Source organism: Pseudochaenichthys georgianus, unplaced genomic scaffold (assembly GCF_902827115.2).
Source record: "Pseudochaenichthys georgianus unplaced genomic scaffold, fPseGeo1.2 scaffold_452_arrow_ctg1, whole genome shotgun sequence".
Lineage (NCBI taxonomy): Eukaryota > Metazoa > Chordata > Actinopteri > Perciformes > Channichthyidae > Pseudochaenichthys > Pseudochaenichthys georgianus.
This window is the reverse complement of record NW_027263017.1, coordinates 183,062-205,778: the sequence shown is the minus strand read 5'-3', so window position 1 is coordinate 205,778 and position 22,717 is coordinate 183,062. Positions and strand designations below refer to the sequence as shown.

At 39.7% G+C, this 22,717-nt stretch overlaps 1 protein-coding gene and 1 long non-coding RNA gene across 2 annotated transcripts in view; one reads left to right on the top strand and one right to left on the bottom strand.

Moving 5' to 3' along the window:
- Window positions 1-21,319, top strand: part of LOC117442678 (serine-rich 25 kDa antigen protein-like) — a 32,721-nt gene extending 11,402 nt beyond the window's left edge. Inside the window, exons 2-3 of the mRNA XM_071202461.1 lie at window positions 9,346-9,909; window positions 10,936-21,319. Coding sequence (XP_071058562.1) covers window positions 9,346-9,909; window positions 10,936-10,937 — 566 coding nt within the window. The 3' untranslated portion in view covers window positions 10,938-21,319. The remainder of the gene's footprint in view (window positions 1-9,345; window positions 9,910-10,935) is intronic.
- Window positions 1,127-1,917, bottom strand: LOC139433439 (uncharacterized). Its single transcript, XR_011642905.1, has 2 exons — window positions 1,856-1,917; window positions 1,127-1,660 (listed from the first exon to the last, which is right to left on the bottom strand). It is a non-coding gene; the product is annotated as an uncharacterized lncRNA (long non-coding RNA).
- Window positions 21,320-22,717: the final 1,398 nt, after the last annotated feature.

Genomic DNA, 22,717 nt, shown 5'->3' with positions numbered 1-22,717 from the left:
CCCCCTTAGCAAAAAAATCTATAGAATACTATAGAAAAATCTATGGACAAATTCTATAGAACATTTCTGTAGAATACTACAGGATTTTTGCGGATATACTATAGAAATTGCCTACGTGTTTTACTATAGATTCTGGGAAATAATCTATAGAAAAATCTATGGACAAATTCTATAGAAAATGTCTGTAGAATACTACAGGATTTTTGCGGATATACTATAGAAATTGCCTACGTGTTTTACTATAGATTCTGGGAAATAATCTATAGAAAAATCTATGGACAAATTCTATAGAAAATGTCTGTAGAATACTACAGGATTTTTGCGGATATACTATAGAAATTGCCTACGTGTTTTACTATAGATTCTGGGAAATAATCTATAGAGAAATCTATGGACACATTCTATAGAAAATGTCTGTAGAATACTACAGGATTTTTGCGGATATACTATAGAAATTGCCTACGTGTTTTACTATAGATTCTGGGAAATAATCTATAGAATACTATAGTATAGAAAATATACACTGTAGATGGTTTTTTTGTAGATAATAGTCTATAGAATCCTATAGAAAACCCCATGGATGCTTTCTATAGAACTGTTCTGGAGAATACCATAGAATTTGTGACCTATATTCCATAGAATCTATTGATGTTTCTATAGAATTTCTGTAGAATATACTGCAGAATATTGGCAAATATTCTATAGAATTTACCTATGGATTTTACTATAGATTCTGCAAAATAATCTATAGAACATTGCTATTGTTTTCTATAAAATGGTTCTGCAGAATTTATAACATTAATTTATGGGAATTGTCCTTAAATATTTTACAGGTTTTACAGATGTATCTGCTCTTTTTACAGTCAATAACGTTTAATAAAAGTACAGCACTAAAACTTCTATGGGCAAAAAAACCGGAAAAAACGGTCAAATGACTGGCAGCAGGCTGCCAAACAAAAACCATAAAATTAAAGTAAAAATACTTTAACTGAAATAAAGTGCAAAAGCAATTAGTATACAGAAATTGTCCTTAAATATTTTAGAGGAAACTTTCCTCTCTTTTCAAAATCCATTGTCTTAAAATGTTACATTAAAATACCTTAAATAAAGTTCTGATGAGAAAAACAGTTTTTTACATTTTCTTTTATTAGATTTGTATGATCAAACACTAAAATAAATACAGAACCTAAAGAGCTAGAATACTGTTATTTTACAGCTTTTTCTAACATATTCCAATCAAACAGGTTCAACAAAATGACATCACAAAATGTTCTGTAGGAAACAATTACTCTGAAAACTTAAAAATATTTGTAGAATTATAGTACAACTAATGAATACAGCATTTCATATTTAAACATCATACTTATAAACAGTAGAAACAAAAAGTAAGTTGAATTTTTTAAGATTACTTTGAAACATTCAACTGAAAATAACAGAAATGGCAAAATGGCGACATATGTTCACATTGTCAATGTGAAGGAGCAGTGTGCAGGATTTAGTACGTCTAACAATGGGGATGTAGGTTCCAACCAATGGATAACTTGTTCACTCACCCTCCTATCCCAAGTTTGTAGGATAATGTATATTGGCTGCAAAAAACTTGAGGCCCAATCATGTTTCCTCTGTCCATTCTGTGCTACTGTAGACGTGGCAGTGCAACCTAGAGGACAAAAAGATCAGAATTAGAAACGGGTTTATTGCCAGGTATGTTCACACGTATGAGGAGGTGTCGTACATACAAATAAAAAAATGTAAAAACTACACAGATAGCGAACTATATTAAGAAATAGAATGCAATAAATTATAGAATATAAAATATTGGCAGTAAGCAATATTTAAACATTGCATTATTTACCATCCTGTGATCTCCATGCAGAGTCTGCGTTGTGGCTGAGGTAAAGTGTCAGTGGGGGGGGGGGCGGGCCTTGTTGAGGTGCCGAGAGGTTCTGGTCCTGATGGAGAGAGGTTTTGGTCCTGATGGAGAGAGGTTCTGGTCCTTATGGAGAGAGGTTCTGGTCCTGATGGAGAGAGGTTCTGGTCCTGATGAAGAGAGGTTCTGGTCCTGATGAAGAGAGGTTCTGGTCCTGATGGAGAGAGGTTTTGGTCCTGATGGAGAGAGGTTCTGGTCCTTATGGAGAGAGGTTCTGGTCCTGATGGAGAGAGTTGTTGGTCCTGATGGAGAGAGGTTCTGGTCCTGATGGAGAGAGGTGTTGGTCCTGATGGAGAGAGGTGTTGGTCCTGATGGAGAGAGGTGTTGGTCCTGATGGAGAGAGGTGTTGGTCCTGATGGAGAGAGGTTCTGGTCCTGATGGAGAGAGGTTCTGGTCCTTATGGAGAGAGGTTCTGGTCCTGATGGAGAGAGGTGTTGGTCCTGATGGAGAGAGGTTCTGGTCCTGATGGAGAGAGGTTCTGGTCCTGATGGTGCGCAGCCTCCAGCCAGAGGGTTGTGTTGAAGGCAGAGCTGAAGTCCACAAACAGGATCCTGGCATAGGTTCCTGCTGTGTCCAGGTGCTGGAGGAGGAAGTGAAGTGATAACTATTAGTAAACCATAATGATGGATGTTATTATCAGGGCATTGATTAGTTCATAAGTTTAGAAGGGGGGAACATAGTCTAACAACAGTTAGCTTTTGTTAATTTTACCTCGAGACAAACTTGTGAGACTTGTTTCTGAAATCCCTTTCTCTTAAAGTGAATAAATAAAAAATAAAACAATGGAGGTGACCCTAAAACTAACCACTGGATTGCTTGTCTAACATGACCTAGTCCATAAGTGAGGTAAGGGTGGGAACAATCAAACACACCCTCCCAGGCACTACGTGTTAGCGAAGTACAACTGGGATTTCGAAGAGGAAGATATGCTTGCTCAATTCTTAATAATAAAGAAAAACCAACAAATTGAGCACTTGAGTTTTCATTAGCAGCGCCTAGCTACAGCTGTGGAGCTTCGGTCAATACCACTAATGCCCCTTTCACACCAGCGCCTTTTCAGCTCCGGCTCGGAGCTAGAGCCTGAAAAGCGCCGGGTTTTCCTGTTCACACCGCAGCGGCGCCGTCTCTTAGCTCCGGAATCCGCTTCATTTCCAGCTCCAAAAAATTGTCGGTCCAGAGGCAAGAGCTTTGGAGCTAAGAGGCGACGTCGCTTACGTCTCTCTTACGTCGAGGCGTGCAGGAAACTAAACCCAACTCCCCTGAACATGGGTCGACTATCATGCCTGCCTACAAGCAGTGTGCTTATAAACACACTTTATAAAGTCAGGCAACACTAACCAGGCTTCGTGTGATTCTGTTTATTTGTACCTTACTTTGACCATCCGTTCACTGTTATCGATCATTGTGGAGAGAGGCAGACGTGTTGTTTTGTATTATTGCAGATATCGGATGCAAGTAGTCAGTTTAGCTTCGGTTGCTATGCTAACATCACCCGTTTTATACCAGAGAAACTTTCATAACAGCGTTGTGATACCAAACAGTGTCAATTCAGACTGACACACATTCACTTAGGCTAAGGGGAACTGGGGATATGCATCAGCTGCTTGTGTGAGTCGGACAGTGAATACTTTAGAGCGGCCGCTGCAGTGTGAGCTAACCGGGAGCTAACGGGAGAATAAACTCCCGTGGAAGAGCAGCCAATACTGCAGCGGTCGGTAAATTCTGCAGAAACACATTAATAAACAATGAACCACGGCACTCTGGAGCAAAGTATAAGGTTGGAGAAGTCGTTATTCAATTTATTCTGGCTTCATGTGATTAAAAGCAACACGATCATCGACCCGACGCAGTTGTTGTTGTTGTGAGTGCCGTAATGGCTGCCGTTGGGGAGCAAATCAGCGATGTAAACGGTGACGTCATGACGCAGCAGGGGCAGCTCTGGAGCGCCAGTGGGCGGTGTGAACAGAGCGGGAGCTGAAAAGGGAAACCGGAGCTGAACCAGAAAAGCTCCCGCTCGGAGCTAGAAACTGAAAAGCGCTGGTGTGAAAGCCGCATAACAGTCTATTTCCTTAAAATGGTACATATCAATGAATCTATATTTTCATCTTCAGGTGATTAAATCTACATAATGTCCCTGTACAATAAGATTCAAGCATTTTGTAATCCAGTGAGGAAATTCAAGACCAGTAAATATTGATTGATTAAACAACACTAAATAAAATGTTAGTGCTTTCTTCAAACTCAGACTCTCTGCTGCGGCTGTACCTCAAAGACAAAACAATTGTCTTATGATCTTTGTTGAACAAGGTCTGATTGTCCTGTACATGTACAATGTGGGGTATTTTTAAATACTTTACTAAACCACATTCAATACTATGTTAGACACAAGTTAGTTATTACTCACATATCAAAGTCTTTTCATCTCCAAGATGGAAGAATAGCTGGGTGCTGCCTGGAGAGACTGATGAGGGACACAGGCTGGCGTCAACAGCTTTCCACACAAAGCCATCACATCTTCTCTTCCATAGTCCTCGCTGTCCACTGGTGCTCTGTAAAAAGAGTGAACATCACAGCCGTCATGTTAACCCTTTGTTACACAACATACAACCAACATGTGTCAAAAGTGACCCGAATTAGTTTTAATTGTAAATATCTTTGCAATAAATTACTTTAACCATTCAGGATTCCAGGTATTCCTCAATTAACCTGTTTTGGATCAACACCAATTTGTATTTTTCCCTTTCTTACTTTTTGAATAAAAATAATGTTTGTATCACTACACTTCTAAGGCACAGCATGGGTCAAACATTACCCGTATTATTTTTGCTATGTTATTTCATGCATGGCTGAGTGTTTCTTTACTATACATTTTCAAAAATAATTAATTTAGCAGTGATTTGGACCAAGCATGTATGATGTAGTAATACAAAAAGTATTTTAGTTCACACAGTGTGACATTAGCTAGTCATGTTAGCTTGTAATATATAGAGCAGAGCTAACTAGCAAGTTAGCCAAACGTTAGCGGTTAGCTGTTTATGCTATGCTAGCTGTTACTGAACATTAACAAACTAGATTCCGCTATAAGAAAGCTGTGAAACTTTACATTAAACTTGGCGACAACATTGTGACACCCCGCTGCATGTTTATGTGTAATTCTCCCGTGTTGGAGACGAGAGGGTGGGGGGGGCAGCACTGCAATAAACTGTAAGCTAACGTTAGCAGCCACCTGTTAAGCCAGGTTTTCCGGGCGCAACATCTTGCAAGAAACAGCATGTCAGGGCTTCTTAACATTTAACAACCTATTAATGATGAATACCAACTTAACGGGAAGAAACTCAGCTAACTAGAAGAAGAAACGTAACCTTAAATAAAAAATAAAACATTCACAAACTAAGGATGATCTAAATACATATTTAACTCCATTACAGTTGCAGGACTCACCAGATCTCAAGTCTTCTGTTCTTTGTTGACGTCCCGATGCTCATATTTAACGTGTAAAACGATCCCGATATAAATCCATAAAATCCTGCAGCAGACATACAGACAGCTGTAGCTCGCAGGAGGAGACCCACTCAAACTGACGTGGATGTTTCAAATGTGAACGACAGGCGCGGACAGTTCTCATTGGCAGGTTTCTTCGATGACGTTTATATTAACCAATCAGGAGTGTTGTGGACTCATTCCAAACATGCCTGACTTGTCTGCCGTGTTTTGGCTGAATTCTATTTCAATTGCCGTAGCTCTGGCTGTCGGCCAGAATCCGAAAACCATACATTATACTGTAAAACTAAGGTTCATTACTGTGTATTGACCAATGGGAGAAAAAAAAACAGCAACATAAATAAAACAAGGATAACTGTGACTTGTTGAGTAAATAACAGTGTGTGTTTTAAACCTTGATCCTCCCTGCAGAAATGTCTCCACTTTCTATCATTTTAATTTGTTTTAATGATATTGTCAACTGTAGATGTTTACAATATAGTAAGTTAGGAATTTAATGAGAACATATTTATTTACTTTTGTTTCAACATTGGATATGTTGTGTTTGTGGTAGATTCAATCTAATATTGAGAAAATTATGTATGTAAAAAGGTTTTAATTACATTTTACGTTTTTTTTAGTTGACGCTTTTTTTTTTTACAGTTTTATGATTACCTTAAAATTACAAAGAAAATCTTAAAGTCTTATAATAGTAATACACTTTTATATTACGAGTTACATATTTAATTACAGATAATACTTTTTATTTGACGTACATCTGCATTTATTTTCTGAAAGTGCAAAAATACTGTAAATATTATATAGTACATTTACTGTAAAAAAAAGGAAATAAACGTTATTTGTGGTTATTGTCAAAATACTGAAAATAATGTTTTGGGTTGTTAATTTATAGTTAATATCTGCCATTTTACAGGATTTTGCAAGTTATTTAAAAAAACATGATACTTACTATAAACATTTACAGTTATTTCCTGTAAAATTACGATCTTTTTTTACAGTGTATAATAGACTGCAAAACAGAGTAGAGTACTGCAGACTCCAATGAGTTGTTTATAACAGACTCACACTAACAATAGATATTGTTATATGTCACTTAGCTTTAATCTCCAGTTGTAACAGATAATTAGTTACATAACAAAAGTGATCAATGTATACATACAGATGCAGTCACAGAAATTCTGGAGCATTGACATCAGATTACAAGGACAGTGACATTCATTCAGTTCAGAGTTCCATTCCAATATGTTGTATATGGTTATGTATAGGTTACATAATTTAATTGGGCACATAATCCAGTATACAGTTGTAAAGATTTCAAAGGGACCCATACAGCTTTTGCAAAGCAGCTCAGTTCCACAAAATGATGTAGATTACTATGATGTTCTCTATTCCAATTTAAAGACGAGTTTTATGGAATTCTATAGAATTCTATAGAATTTAGTATAGGTTGCATCAGAGAGAAAATGTCATGCATGTTTTCTTTGAATGCTATAGATTTCTACACATTTCTATAGATTTCTATAGATATGTCATGAGTCGGTTCTGTCCTATAGAATTCTTTAGATTGTTATAGTTTTAATTATAGAAGTTTATAGAAAAGTACACATTTATAGTATTCTACAGAATGATCTAGAGATTTCTATAGTATTCTATAGAATTCTTTAGCATGGCTTACAAATACGACTATGTTCTATAACATGCTATAGATTTCTACAAGATTCTATAGGATTCTATAGGATTTTATAGATTGTTTTGCTAAGGGCCACACAGTGGTATAGCTTATTTGAATTACTGTCGATGGATGATCCAAGGTTTAAAAAAACAAAACACAATTCCAGTCTTTTTGCCATTTCTATTTCTTACCTTTGAACCACACACTGCGGTATCGTGATGGCACTCGGTGTTGGTGGTTGAGTCGGGTTAGGGTCTTCGGCTGGGGTCCGTTCTGGATTCAATGATGATGTGGACGGAATACTGCGATCACCCGTTGTTCGGGAATGTTCCTCCTCACAAGTCCCAATGTAATCATCAAGAACAGCAAAATGACTTGTTAATTCCACAAACTACTGCAGCACAATACTAAATAGCAACAACAACTATAGAAAAGAAAAACTGAACGTAAACAGTGGCACATATGGTGTTAGCAAACAATAGACTACTGCAGCACAATACTAAATAGCAACAACAACTATAGAAAAGAAAAACTGAACGTAAACAATGGCACATATGGTGTTAGCAAACAATAGCTCTAGCTAAGGCTATCTGCCTAGGCTATCTGCCTTAGCTAGCTATGTAGCTCTTCGGGGCTCCATAAAAGCATGGGTTGTCGAACATTAATGTAAGGATAAAATAGACTGCTTTGTTAGAAGTGAGCGTACCTTGCAGGGACTCCAGTAAAGCCATTGCAGAGTCCAGGCCTCCCTCCCAACGTTGGCCGGTCTATGGCCGTAAATCTGGTCCAACAAGTCGAACCACTTCCATTGTTTGCGACCCGCACCACTCGTGTTGTTGTTGTCCTTTATTATGCGATATTCACTCTTCATCTTTTTCAGTTTTTCCCTACACTGCAGGAAAGTCCTCGAAAATCCGCGTTCGGACATCTGTGCAGAGACATCCTGGAACACTTTTACATTTCACGTTGTTCCGTCGAGCTCCCGCTGGATTTTATCATCCCCAATGAGATGAAGGAACGTCGTCACCTCCTCGGTCGACCACGGTGTGCTTTTCTTAAAAAACGTAGCCATTTTTGTAGCTCCTCCGTTTACAAAATGCTGTTTATAAAAATGCTGCAAGCTTGCTTCTAAATATATATGCGACGCTAGGGATGAACTCGTGCGCGATCTTGTGACGATTCTCTCTGACCAATCAGCAGTCGACGTCACAGCCCTGGCCTGGTCTGATAGAACCACGATTTTATGGGGCCGGAAAAAGAGGGAAAAAGTACCCGCTAGCCGGTACTAGGCTATATGGAAAGGCCACCAAAAGCTGGCCTGGCCGCTTGAGGACGGTTAAGGACGCTTAAACGGGGCTACCCGCTGCAGTGGAAATGCGCCATTAGAGTAAAGTTGTTATATATATATATAATACATATAATGGCACTGTTATAGAAGTTAACACTTGTCAAGCTATGTGCTGTATCAGAAACAATGTGCTGCGTGTTTTGGGAGTAATATGGTCTTTGTTTACATTAGCAAGCATGCTAACACTCAGAGCTAACGCTGTAGGCTACTTGAGAGAATATGTGTAACGTAATGTCCTTGCGGTAAACCCTGCGAGTGAGAAAGGTTTGAGCTCCTTCTGTTTCAGAAATAATGCTTGAAGTGGTTTGGAACATAATATGTCATTTAATCACGACAGCGTTTAGCTGAGTTTTTCCCGGTAGAAAACTCTTAGCAGAGGAAAGCTGCATGCCGCTACAAAGGGGCCTGGCTAGCAGCAGCTGTTCCATTTAAAGCTACGGTCACAGAATCAGCCTTTTTGGAACAGGGCTGGAATAGAGGGGTATGAGGCATGGCTACAATGGGTGATCTGTTTGGTATTTTAAGCAAACAACTTCACATGTCATGTTTTGTATAGGTATGGCCCTACAATCTATTTTTAGTATTACCATTCTATAGGCGTAGTGTAGCTGTGAACAATCCCAAATACAATCCATTGTTTACATTGCAGCTAGTGCTAAACCAGAATAAATAACCCCTTTTCATTTTTAACTGGAAGTGGAATGGGGCTGTGCTACGTGAGGTAAATTGAGCCAACAAAAATACACAATAGGTGGGACTAAGAAAGATAATATTAAAGTATAAAAACAAAGGCATTATTAGGGCTGAAAAATGTCTCCCGTTTTAATGGTGATTAGATTTTTAAATGTTAACACTTACAGTTTTTTCTGACTGTGTGTTTCCTGTTTCCTGCAGATGTCCAGCAGCTGGTGGTGGTTAAAGAAGAGGTTCCCCCTGACCAGCGGGAGTGGAGCACCAGTGTGGACCAGGAGGACACAGAGCCCCCCCCACACATTAAGCAGGAACAGGAGGAACTCATGATCAGTCAGGAGGGAGAGCAGCTTCAGGAGCTGGAGGAGGCTGATATCACCAAGTCCACTTTCACTGCTGACCCTGTGAAGAGTGAAGATGATAAAGAGAAACCTCAGTCCTCACAACCTCATCAAAGACAAACTGAACACATTGAAACAGAAGCTGATGGAGATGACTGTCGAGGACCAGAACCAGCCAGGAACTCAGATCCAGAGAGCAGTTTACAACCAAAGACTGAGGACGACACTGGAGACTCTTCTGAACCTGACACTGGAGACTATTCTGAACCTGACACTGGAGACTCTTCTGAACCTGACACTGAAGACAGTGCTGAATGGAAGGAGACCAGAGAACCTTCATCAGGCTCAAACTCACTGAAAAATAGACATGAATCTGTCAGTGATCCACGATGTAGTGCTGAAAAGAAACCATTCAGCTGCTCAGTCTGTAAGAAAGCTTTTTCACAGAGTGGACATTTAAAGATACACATGAGAATCCACACAGGAGAGAAATCACACATCTGCTCAGTCTGTAAGAAAGCTTTTTCACATAATTTAGAGTTAAAGCTACACATGAGAATCCACACAGCAGAGAAACCCTTTAGCCGTTCAGTCTGTAAGAAACAATTTTCCCAGAGTGGAAGTTTAAAAAAACACATGAGAGTCCACACAGGAGAGAAACCCTTTAGCTGCTCAGTTTGTACCAAATATTTTACATTGAGTGGAACTTTAGATAGACACATGAGCATCCACACAGGAGAGAAACCATACAGCTGCTCAGTCTGTAAGAAAGCTTTTTCACGGAGTGGAAGTTTAAAGGAACACATGAGAATCCACACAGGAGTGAAACCATACAGCTGCTCAGTCTGTAAGAAAGCTTTTTCACGGAGTGGAAGTTTAAAGGAACACATGAGAATTCACACAGGAGAGAAACCCTTTAGCTGCTCAGTTTGTACCAAATATTTTGCATTGAGTGGAACTTTAAAAAAACACATGAGAGTCCACACAGGAGAGAAACCATACAGCTGCTCAGTCTGTAAGAAAGCTTTTTCACGGAGTGGAATTTTAAAGGAACACATGAGAATCCACACAGGAGAGGAAATATACAGCTGCAATGTTTGTGACAAAAGATTTAAATGGCGTATGTGTTTCAATAGACACAAATGTGTTGGTTGTCAGTCCTCAAAGCTTAATGAAATTCAAACTGAGGATAACAAATCTGCCTGACTGGATCAACATTGTTGCACAGTATTCATATAAGACTTAAACAAACTCTATCTTTATCAATATAAGTGGACAATATGTTTAATGTTTTTGTCATACTGATTTTATGATTAATGGGGCGAAGCCTGCGAGCTAGTGCAGGCAGTCAACTCGAGCACTCATGCTGCATTCATACATAACGCCCCTTGCCACTCTACAACCAAGCACTTCAACGCTGCTGCTTTCACTGGTCTTTTGCTGCTGTCCTAAGGAGGATTTTGCTCCAGGAACATCGCGGATACTATGTGCTGGTCTGGGAAGATGGCCCATATCGTGATTCTGCTGTGCCTATTGACTGTTTTGGACTGTGAGAAGATATCTACTCATCCTGAGAAGTCTACTGGATTCAGGTCTGTTCTGACACCCGCATCCCCTGCAAAGGTTTGGATATGTTACACAAACAATTACCGGTTGCCTTGTCACAGACAACCTGTTCGACAAAATATGTTTGTCTTTTTCACTTGCCTGCTATGATGGTTCTTCAGGACTGCTTCTTGAGCTCTAATCAAACTTGCACAGACTTTGCTGGTGATTTTAAAGTAGTTGACAATGTATGTGTGTCGATTAAGAGGAAAAGATGCCTGGTTTTCTGGTTGTTATTGCTATCAGGAAATGCACAACCTAACCCTGGACCGCCCAGTAGTAGTAGTCTGATTGCTACTCCTGCTGATTTGAAGTCTAGGTCTGGGCTGGTTTTCATTCCCTTAAATGTGCACAGTCTTTTACCTAAACTAGATTTTGTCCGCATTTGGGCGAGCTCGACTGACGCTGATGTCATTGTCTTATCAGAAACGTGGCTAAATAAATCCATATTGGCCTCTGACATATCCTTAAATGGTTACAGTGTATATCATACCGACCGACCTAATAAAGGTGGTGGCGTTGCCATTTATGTGAAAAATAAGTTTTGTGTAACCAAGATGGTTTCCAAATCTATCAGTAACCAACGAGAATTGTTTTGCCTTAAATATCGAAGTAGCAAAGGGTCAACAGGTCATGGTGGTGGGATGTTACAGACCCCCCTCAGCTGTCAAGGACTCCTTGTCTTCGTTAGCAAATCTTTTATCTCAACTAGACTACAATGAAATAGTAATAATACTACTTGGTGATTTTAACTGGGACTGGTTAACTGCAGTGTCAGAGGATTTTAAAAACCTTTGTATCTCTTTGAATATTACTCAGATTGTTGACAGATCTACTCGCCCTAACATTAAGTCCCCAAATAAATCCTCCTTAATTGATCTCATTTTAACTAATGTTCCCCATAAATACTCATCTGTGGGAGTATTTGCAAATGATGTGAGTGACCACTGTGTTGTAGCCACAATTAGGGACACAACAGTCCAAAAGGTTAAACCTCGCATTATCAGTAAGAGAGACACACAACATTTTGTGAAGCAGGGTTTTGTTCATGATCTGTTTGGTTTTGATTGGGAAATAATTGAGCTGTGTGATGATGTTGAAACTGCATGGTATTATTTTTATCTTGGTTTTATGGAAATTATAGATAGACATGCACCCCTGCGTACATTTAGAGTGAAGGGACGAGACAATCCTTGGTTTTCTGCTGAACTGTCTCCATGAGAGAAACAAGGCCTGGGCAAAGGCTAGGAAATCAGGCTCAGAGATAGAATGGCTGTGTTTTAGGCAGCTAAGGAATAGCTTCACATCACAAATAAAAAGTGCTAAGTCGAAGTATTATCTGTCAGTGATCACAAAAAACCTGAATAACCCTGGACATTTTTGGAAAGCCATAAAATCGATATCCACTGGTGAAATCCATAATGAGCTACCTCCGTGCCTTACCACAGCATCTGACACTATATCGGACAGGGCTTCTATGTTAAATTGTTTTAATGAGCATGTTGTGTCCTGTGGCTCTCTGTTTGATTCTGTGACTAACTCTGCTTTTGTGAACACCTCAATCCGTGACTCTGAACAATGTGGTCTGGAAGAACCCTTTCAGTTTTACTCCTTTTACTATTGATGTTGTTCGTGAATCCTTAACCACGTTAGATCCTAAGAAACCGGCTTGCCCGGACAACGTAGAATCTTTCTTTTTAAAGATAGCTGCAGATTTTATTGCTCCATCTCTCACTTCTCTTTTTAACCTCTCCCTCAGCACAAACACAATTCCAAATATATGGATGTCAGCTTATGTCCTGCCTTTGCTAAAAGGAGGGGAGGCCACCTTATTAAATAATTGTAGGCCTATCTCTAAATGGTCAGTTCTGGCTAAGGTTCTTGAACGCCTAGTGAGTTAACAGATAAAGGAGTTTTTATGTACAAATAACATATTGTCTAAACATCAGTCAGGCTTCAGAAAGCAACATAGCACCATCACTGCCACAATGAAAGTGGTAAATGATATTACGAGTATTTTAGATAATAAGCAGAGTTGTGCAGCTCTCTTTGTTGACTTGTCCAAAGCGTTTGATACGTTCGACCATCGCATCTTAAAGCAGAGGCTACTCAGTATTGGCATATCCAGCCATGCAGTGGCTTGTGAGCTACCTCTCTGAAAGGTCTCAATGTGTTCACTTTGATGAACTGTCTTCTGAGTGGTTAAACATTGCTAATGGTGTACCACAAGGTTCTGTTTTAGGTCCTCGATTATTCTCCATCTATATCAATAGTTTAGGGGAAAATGTCGATGGAGCAACCTTACATTTTTATGCGGACGATACCATGATGTACTGTGCAGGTCACTCCATTAAGGAGGCTGTTGTTGAATTGCAAGCTGTTTTCAACATTATTCAGACTCAGCTCGCTGAGCTTAAGCTTCTTTTAAATGTTGATAAAGCCAAGGTAATGCTCTTTTCAAAAGCTAAAAAGACACCAGAGCCTGTTTTAGATATTGTAACTACAGCCAGTCCTCTTACAAAAAAAGACCAAAGAGGATGATTGTTTAAGCACCTTAGATTACGACCCATAGCCACGTTTTAAAGTGTACCCCCTCTAGTGGTCGTGTAAGAAACAACATGCTCCTGTTTATTCACAAATAACCCTCTCTGGAAAATCCTAAATTGTAGAATAGTTTGGCAATTAATATGCTTTTTGATTAGATTTCTAGCGAGAAGTGTATATTGTACTTTTAGAATCCACGTCCAGTGGATGTGTAGGATCTATAGTTTGATAGATATTACGAAGATGATTTGAGGTCTCGTCAGGATAACGTGTATGCAGCTTCCATGTAAAGTTAACGTGGGTGAAAATAGTTTTTCCGGTCTCGAAGTTTTCATAATAAATCCGGATATATTCCCCTCACTGTCAAATGATTACACAGTGATATCTGCATTACTCATCAACTAAAGAACATCAGTTTATCCTTGTTAATTACACAATATTGATTGGTTTAAATTGTGTACAATGTTTTTTGTCTTATTCAAAAGAAGACCTTAACTTAAAGTAATCTTTAATGTTTAAATAAAGCCTTATTAGTTTGTCTGTTTTGCACATCCTCCTGTTAATATCTTTGGATGTCCTGCACTAAACTGTTTTATAGTAGAGATCACTACAGTATACTCATAATATTTAAATGTTTTCATCAAATAAAACGTATTCAACAACAAAATTCAATAACGTGCTTTAACCACTAGGCGGCGCGGGTTAAAAAACCAGTGGTGTAGTTAATAAAACATAATCAATCAATCAATGTTTATTTATATAGCCCAATATCACAAATGTTACATTTGTCTCAGTGGACTTCACAGTTTGTACAGAATATCTGTATGACAATACGACACCCTCTGTCCTTAGACCCTCACATCGTACAATCTGGGGTAATAATAATATCAAACATAATATGACTATTAACTTTATTGTGAAATTAAAACGGAACGGTAAAGTAAAATACAGTTTCAATCTCTCGATTTGAAGCGTATGCATTGTACCATGAACCTGTATAGACTTGTAACAGTCAACAGCATGAGGAGTTGGAAAGGTAGTAAATAATATCTTTAAAAACTACAAAAAAATCCCTTTCTATCAGCTGTGCACCATTATGGTGTAAATATAACCTATATACCAATTGGATCAAATATAAAAGTCAGCCGAATTAGTGTTGATACTGTAAGGAGACGTATTGTGTGAAAAGAAATGGAAGATGTTGTTTAATTGCTAATATATTTATGATCCACGTAACGTATTCAGTTTTGGTGGCATTTCTTACAGTTTGTCAAAAGGTCTTCTGATCAGGGCTCTATAAATAAATATCTACGGCAGATATGTAATATCTAATGCAGCCAAACCGTTATGTGATGACTTCCAAAGAGAAAAGCAAGAACACTCGGAATAAAGTATTATTTTATTTAAAAATAATGTTTTTCCGATTTCATATCGGATAAACACCATATCCCGACATGCATTGCTGCGATATTTTTAGCCGATCAAAACCCCTGAAAAAAGAAAGGTGTCTCTCAGAATCGAAAGAGAAAAACCTATGGGAAAAACACAAAAGCATTGGACACAATTTAAGCCGAGACACCCCGGGTGAATAGGGTACTTTTTTTAACTTAAAGATATCAGCTAGATATTTCTTCAGTTAATTACCTAAAATAAGGCAATTGTTTTTTGTATTACAAGTTTTCTGAAATAGCATGTTTAAATATGCAAATGACCACTGGCGGCTGGTGGAAAATATTTGTGGTGGGGCTGTTGATTTTGGGAGAAATGACCCCTTAAATTAGGACTTCCGTGATTTAATTGTAATACACGTTTCAAAATGATGCCGAATTAACAACATACTGATACCGGTTAGTCAAAACCATGAATTAACGCTTTGACAAGTCTGCAGACAGACGGCAGGCGAAAAATCCTTTTATAATGTGTGTTTTCTAAATGGAGCTTGGCTAAGCTAACGTTATATATGCTCCGACCGTCCACACTCACAACAACGGCCTATACAGAGATAAATAAACCAGCGACTGTATTCTCCATGACACAGACAGTCTGTGGTTTGTACTTGTTTAACTTTTGTCTAGTTTCTGAACAGATCGTATCTGTCCCCGGCTGTTTGAAGAGCAAGCATGGGAAACAAAAGACAGCATTTACCTGTTTGCATCCAGCTAGCCATGCCTTTCTGGTGTACCAGCTATGTGAGAAGCCTCGTTGATACGTTTTGTCTTTTTCACGAGCTTGCTGTGATATATACAAATCGGGTTGGTCCGGTCCGGTCCAAGGTCTTTAAGCAACAGTTTATCTCCCAAACTTCTCCTTTCGAAAGGATTGGAGATTAGCTCTTGAACGGAATTGGGCGGGGACCGAGGTCCGGAGACTCCACCTGCACATGAAGCCATCCTCATCAACTACTGCCGTACTGCGTCACCCCACCGGATACGAGTCACTAGTGTCCAAACTACTCACAGACTGGCCAACATTGGCGCCCGGTGATCATCAGATTTGACGACGCTGATTGGCTGAAATTATGTTTCGGCATCATAGTTTACAGATAGCAACAGTCAGCTGCTAGTGGCTGCTGCTGCACTGGTTGAGGGCTCCTTTCTTACCGCCCAGACGAGAGAGGGTAATGACCATAGACTGTATATATAAAGGTAATGACACATGGGCAAGGCCAGGCAGGAAACATGTGACTTATCAGCAGTGTTGGGACGTTACTGTAATGCCGTTATCTTTGGCAGTAACTAGTACTCTAACGCATTACTTTTTAAATTCAGTAACTCAGTTACTGTTACTACATGGTGCGTTACTCCGTTACTGCGTTAGTTTTTTTATATAGTCAACAGCCAGGCGAACAGAGATGAGAACTGTACTTAAGTACATGTACTTAGATACCTCCTGTGTCACATGCGGAGATGCGCTGTGGGCGTGTTTGTGTTGTTTACTAACAAGACTATCATGGCGGCGGCGGAGCTCAAGTCTAGTTTCTCCACCTGGAGATATTCTCACTATTTCACTTTTGTCGAGCACAAAGAAAAGAAAGTTTCTGTTAAATGTAAGTTGTGTCTTGGCGGGTCAAAGATCCTATCTACTGCCCAAAACAGCAATTAAAATCTCTTAAAATATCTGCAAAAACAACATGCTGGGACGAAGCTAGTAACTAAGACCGGCACAGACCCAGACTCAGCCGACGCCACTCCACCTACGTAAGCAACAGCGGCTGGATTTTAACCAAGGGACTGCTAGCCAGGGAAAAGTCGATAAAGCCATTGCACGGTATGTTGTAGAACCAGTCTATGTGTAGAACACATGCAGGCTATTGCTACAGTGGAGTCACCCGCTTTCAGGGAGCTAGTTAGCATGATACCATGTCCGGGCAGCATATGGAACGGAAAACTTTTTCCAACTACCTGGAGAAAGAATATACAAAAATGTAAAGCCAGCTAATATCGATGCAATCCAGATTGCATATAATGCATGTCAAGTTGATCAACAGATTGTATTATTCTCCAATGCAATAACAGTACTGAAATGAAGGCTATAAGGCAGGGATCACCAACTACATTTGTCCAAGGGCCGAAATGTAACCAATAGACACTATCGCGGGCCAGCGATTTTTATATAGCCCAGAATTTTGTAAATAGTATTCAGATTACTTTTTGAATACTTTCTTTTTCCATAACAGATGGGTATGTTTTGGTGCACAGGAGACACTTATTTTACTGTTTTAATGGCTTATCAAGAACTCAAACACAACATCTTGGTGTCATTCTGGACAGCTCTCTCATCTGCACCCCACATAAAAAACATCACCCGGACTGCATTCTTTGTACTGTCTTAAAACCTTTCCTTGGAATATGTTATGAATTGTAAGGTGTCCTTGGGTGCTTTGAAAGGCGGCCCTAAATAGAATGAATTATCATTATTATTTATTATTATTATCTGAAACGATGTAATAACTTTTAAAACTTGTTCCAGTCACTTGCCCCATGCATTCAGCAGCAGCAGGCCATTCACTTTGATTTCATCCCATTATAAATGTCATCATTTCGACAATAAAGAAATGCTACATAAACGTTATCTTGCACATTTTATCTAACCATCTCCGTTTCTAACTTTCAATATATTTTAAAAGAGATCTCTCTCCCTCATCTGTGTGCGGGGGCGGGGCCTCACAGACACGCTGGCGCTGCATCTCTCTCTCGCTCACATACATGCTGCAGCGCTGTGCAGTGTGCACACAGTTCTGCCGGTAATGAATATGACATTTTGTGAGGAAACTTTTCCACCAATAATTCCAATAAGTATTCCAAAATGTATGTGTCAGGTTTACGAAAGTAACTGTAATCAGATTACTCGTTTTTCAAATATAACGCCAGCTGAATACAGTTAGCCTACTTGATTTTTGTATTCTGATTACTTAACGCCGTTATGTATTCCGTTACAACCCAACCCTGCTTCTAGGCTACTGTCCCGCAGCTCCAGCCTCTCTGTTGGACTCTGTAGCAGCGGGGCTACTGTTGTGGTGCGGAGCGCATTAACCAGACTCTTCACAACGAAGGATCACTTCTTCTTCAGGGGAGGGAAGGTTTCGCAGTACGCAGTCTACTGTCCCGCAGCTGCTGCCTCTCTGTTGGACTCCGGTACTGCACCTTACTCACGAGACGTTGTAAACAAAGAAATGGGTGGGGGGCAAACGCAGTAACCACTCCGCCAACGCCACAGTCACCCCCGTCGTGCGGGCCGGATGAGAATGTCTGGCGGGCCGGATGTGGCCCGCGGTTCGCCAGTTGGTGGTCACTGCTATAAGGGCATTAATGGGAGCCCTTTTTTTAAGTAACTAAAAAGTTACTTTTCACAGTAACGCATTACTTTTTGGTGGAAGTAATCAGTAAGAGTTACTTTTGAAATGAAGTAACTAGTAATGGTAACTAGTTACTGGTGTTCAGTAACTAGCACAACACTGCTTATCAGTAACTTTAGACATCGTCGTAACACAATTTTAAACGAGATTTTATTTTTAGATTATTCATTTTACTGATACCAATTTTATAATATTTACCTTGTTTATTAAAAATAAAAATAAAATAAAACAATATTTTTTTTAAATATATATTTTTTTGTATGTGGGAAGAGGTGGGGCGGCACCCCTAGCGCCCCTATGGGCCGGCCGCCACTGAAAATGACTCATTAGCTCATGAAATATGCGCATCTTTTAACACATTTCAGGAACTGAAATCTGAACTTTGGATAAAGCCAGGCTCAAAATTATTGTTTCATTTTGTAGTCATATTAGTATCTAAGGCTTTTACAGAAGGGATTTTGGATATCTCTTTTTATCACTCCATAAATCAGAAAATACTGTCAACAGCCCTAAAATATCCATTTTCGCCATGGTTTTAAGTATAAAATGAATGATATGAACAAACCCTTCTGTAAAAGCCTTCATAATATTGATAGGAATATAACTGGAAGGTTTGGTGTATGTACGTGCTACTGAAGTGGACATTTCAAACTCAGAGTAGGAAAAAAACTAATGTTGAGAAAACGACCAGATTGCTGTGAGGGAATAGCTAAACCCTCCTGTTATTTGGATGATAGCTTGCGCATCGACGCACTCCGTGAAGGTATTTCATGTTCGGGGTCATTGGTTTTTTGTATAACCTTGCTTCGTGCAAGTGACAATTGTTGTCGTCTTCTCTGTGAAAAATTTTTTCGCCGTTCTTTTGCCATTTTGAGATTAAAATTTCTAGCGGAAAGCTAACCAGGAAGTGTTTTAGCACACCACGTGAGGCATCTGAACGAATCACGTTGTCAGAAATTGACACCAGCCAATGAGATTTCGTTTCTTGTTTTAAGACCCCTTTGTACTTTCACGATTGGTTGCTGATACAAAGGAAATGACCATATTTGGATCCGATGAGATTGTGCAGGAGAGACGGAGCTTTCCAACGATATCTCTCATAACATGGTGCAAACAGCGGTCGCGGTACTTTATGTTGGAATGCTGACTTTTGGTGAATTTAGGAGAAATCTACAGACGCAAATAGACAAACTATAGTAAAATAAACACTTAAATGTCTATTATGTAAGTTGTCCTTCCAAAAGCCTGAAAGAAAACATGTTAAGGAATCAACATAGCACAAAATCTCAAAATTGACCAGTGCATGAAAAACGATGTTTTTTTTCATCTTCGTAATATCTATCAAACTATAGATCCTACATATCGACTGGACATGGATTCTAAAAGTACAATATACACTTCTCGCTAGAAATCTAATCAAAAAGCGTTTTAATGGCCAAACTATCCTGCAATTTAGGATTTTACAGAGAGGGTTATTTGTGAATAAACGACCATCTGTAACGTTTGCATTCAACGGGAGCACTAGAGGGCGAACACTTTAAAACGTAATTATAGGACGTATTAAGCGCTTGAACAAACGACATATTTGCTCGTAATAAGTGGGCCTGAACAATCGGCCTATTTGGTCGTATGAGTTGGAGGACTTGTTGCGTAACTACCCAAGCAATAAAACTTGAAGTGGTTAGCTGTTACAAATACCTTGGTATCTGGCTCGATGATTGTCTCACCTTTAAACTTCATGTCAATAACCTGCTTAAAAAACTGAGGGTTAGGCTAGGGTTCTTTTTCAGGAACAAGTCCTGTTTCTCGCTTGAGGCCAGGAAAAGGCTAGTCACTGTGACCTTTTTACCTGTGCTGGACTATGGTGATTTGATCTATATGAATGCACCTGTCAATTGCCTGGTCTAGTTAGATGCTGCCTATCACAGTGCACTGAGATTTGTGACAAACTGTAAAATATTACGTTTTAACCCATCACTGTACCCTGTATGCAAGGGCTGGTTTGCCTTCACTAACTGTACGGAGGCTCAGTCACTGGTACATTTTTATATACAAAGCCATGTTAGGGAAACTTCCATCCTACATCTGGTCCCTGATCTCACGGTGAATTGTAAGTGGCTACTGCCTGAGATCGAATGCTGTGGTTTTATTAAATGTGCTAAATGCTAGGACTGTCTTAGGGAAGATAGCTTTTAGATGCGCAGCTCCTCTGTCTTGGAACAGTCCGCAAACGGGATGGAAGCTGAGCAATTTGGTTCCACTAAAATTAATGTTTTTAAAGCAAGGATGCTATCCAATCGGAAACTGTTGGAACCTGTCAATGTTACTAGCTATGTAAACTGTAATCGCTGTAAATATGCTGTATGATGTCCTTTTTGTTTTTATGTTATGTTTATATGTATTCATGTGGAACCTACTTGCAGCAGGCCACCCTTGAAAAAGAGATCAATGATCTCAATTGGATTCACCTGCATAAATAAAGGTTTGAAATTAAAGGAAATTGTCATCACACATCAGTGTAACGAAATTCAGTTGGCTTCTCTCACTGCAGTACATAAATAAGAACACATCCATAAAAGCAGAGATAGTAGCAATAATCAGGGTCATCACTTAAATGCACTTTACCAGAATGTTAAAATACATTTTAAAGATTATTTAATAAAGAAAAGCTACAATTTGATGGTTAATAAATAATATACAGATAAATAACATGATATTTGTGGTTGCAGTCTTTGATGGGAGGTATGTGTTTGTATGTGTTTGTATGTGAGCATGTTCAAAGTTATAGTGAGTTTTGTGGTTGGACAGGGATGGGAGTGTTGGAGGCCACAGCTCTGGGAAAGAAGCCTTCAGTCTGTTGGTGCGTGATTTTATTGACCTGAACCGTCTGCCGGGCGGCAGTGGTTTGAACAAACTGTAAAGTATTAACCCATGGCCGGGGTGTGTGATGTCTCTGATGATACTGCTGGTTTTCTTCTGCAACCTTGGCAACATCTACAAAAGTCGACTGCAGAAGAAAGCCAGCTCAGTCCCAACGATGCGCTGAGCAGCCTTCACCACCCGTTGCAGGTCCTTCCACTCTGCGGCTGCGCAGCTGGTGTACCACAGAGTTATGCAGCTGGTCAGGGTGCTTTCAATAGTCGACCAATAGAAGTTTACCAACAGTTTTTGTGGAAGCCTGGCCTGTCTCAGTTTCCTCAGGAAAAACAGTCTCTGCTGTGCCTTTTTCACCAGGTTTGAGGTCCAAGTTAAATTATTGGAGTTGTTGACTCCAAGGAACCGTAGGTCGTCCACGCTCTCCACTGCTTCTCTGTGGAAGGGGACTTCCTTTTCTGTCCTCCTGAAATCAACAATGAGCTCCTTAGTTTTGGTTTTAGTTACTCCCTAAGCCTGATTTCAACCACCTGCAACTGATTCGCTAATAATCACAAATGTTTATTTCTTTGACCCCTTGACTCGACAACTTTCTTGTTTAATAATCGTTACATCTCCTCGGGACCAAGTTCCCGTGTCCTGCCTTTCACCTGCTGATAACCCACTGCTCATTTAAGGTGGACTGACCTTTACAATGGACCAGCTAGTCTTATGGCGCATTTCCACTGCAGGCCTCGCTCGGCCTTATTAGGCCCGGCTCACTTTAATGCTGCGCTTCTATTACAGTTTAGGAACTGGGGTAGTTACTATAGTAACGCAGTGTAGGCGGATTCGTGACGTCATCTTCAATGAGAGCCCCAGAAAAACAACACAGCCGTTAGAGCTCACAGCTCTTCATATCTGTTCAGAAACTAGACAAAAGTTAAACAAGTACAAACCACAGACTGCCTGTGTCATGGTGAATACAGTCGCTGGTTTATTTATGTCTGTATAGGCCGTTGTTGTGAGTGTGGACGGTCGGAGCATATATAACGTTAGCTTAGCCAAGCTCCATTTAGAAAACACGCATTTTAAAAGGGTTTTTCGCCTACCGTCTGTCTGCAGACTTGTCAAAGCACTAATTCATGGTTTTTACTAACCGGTATCAGTATGTTGTTACTTCGGCATCATTTTGAAACGTGTATTACAATTAAATCATGGTCAGATATGTTCATCTTGTTGTAGTTGTAGCCCCCTTGCCAACTACATTGCTTGTTACTAGGCCAAGTGGAAACGCAACCAAAAACGGGCCCCGCACGGCTCGGCACGCTTATTCGAGCTACCCGCTGCAGTGGAAACGCGCCATTAGTGTCTTAAT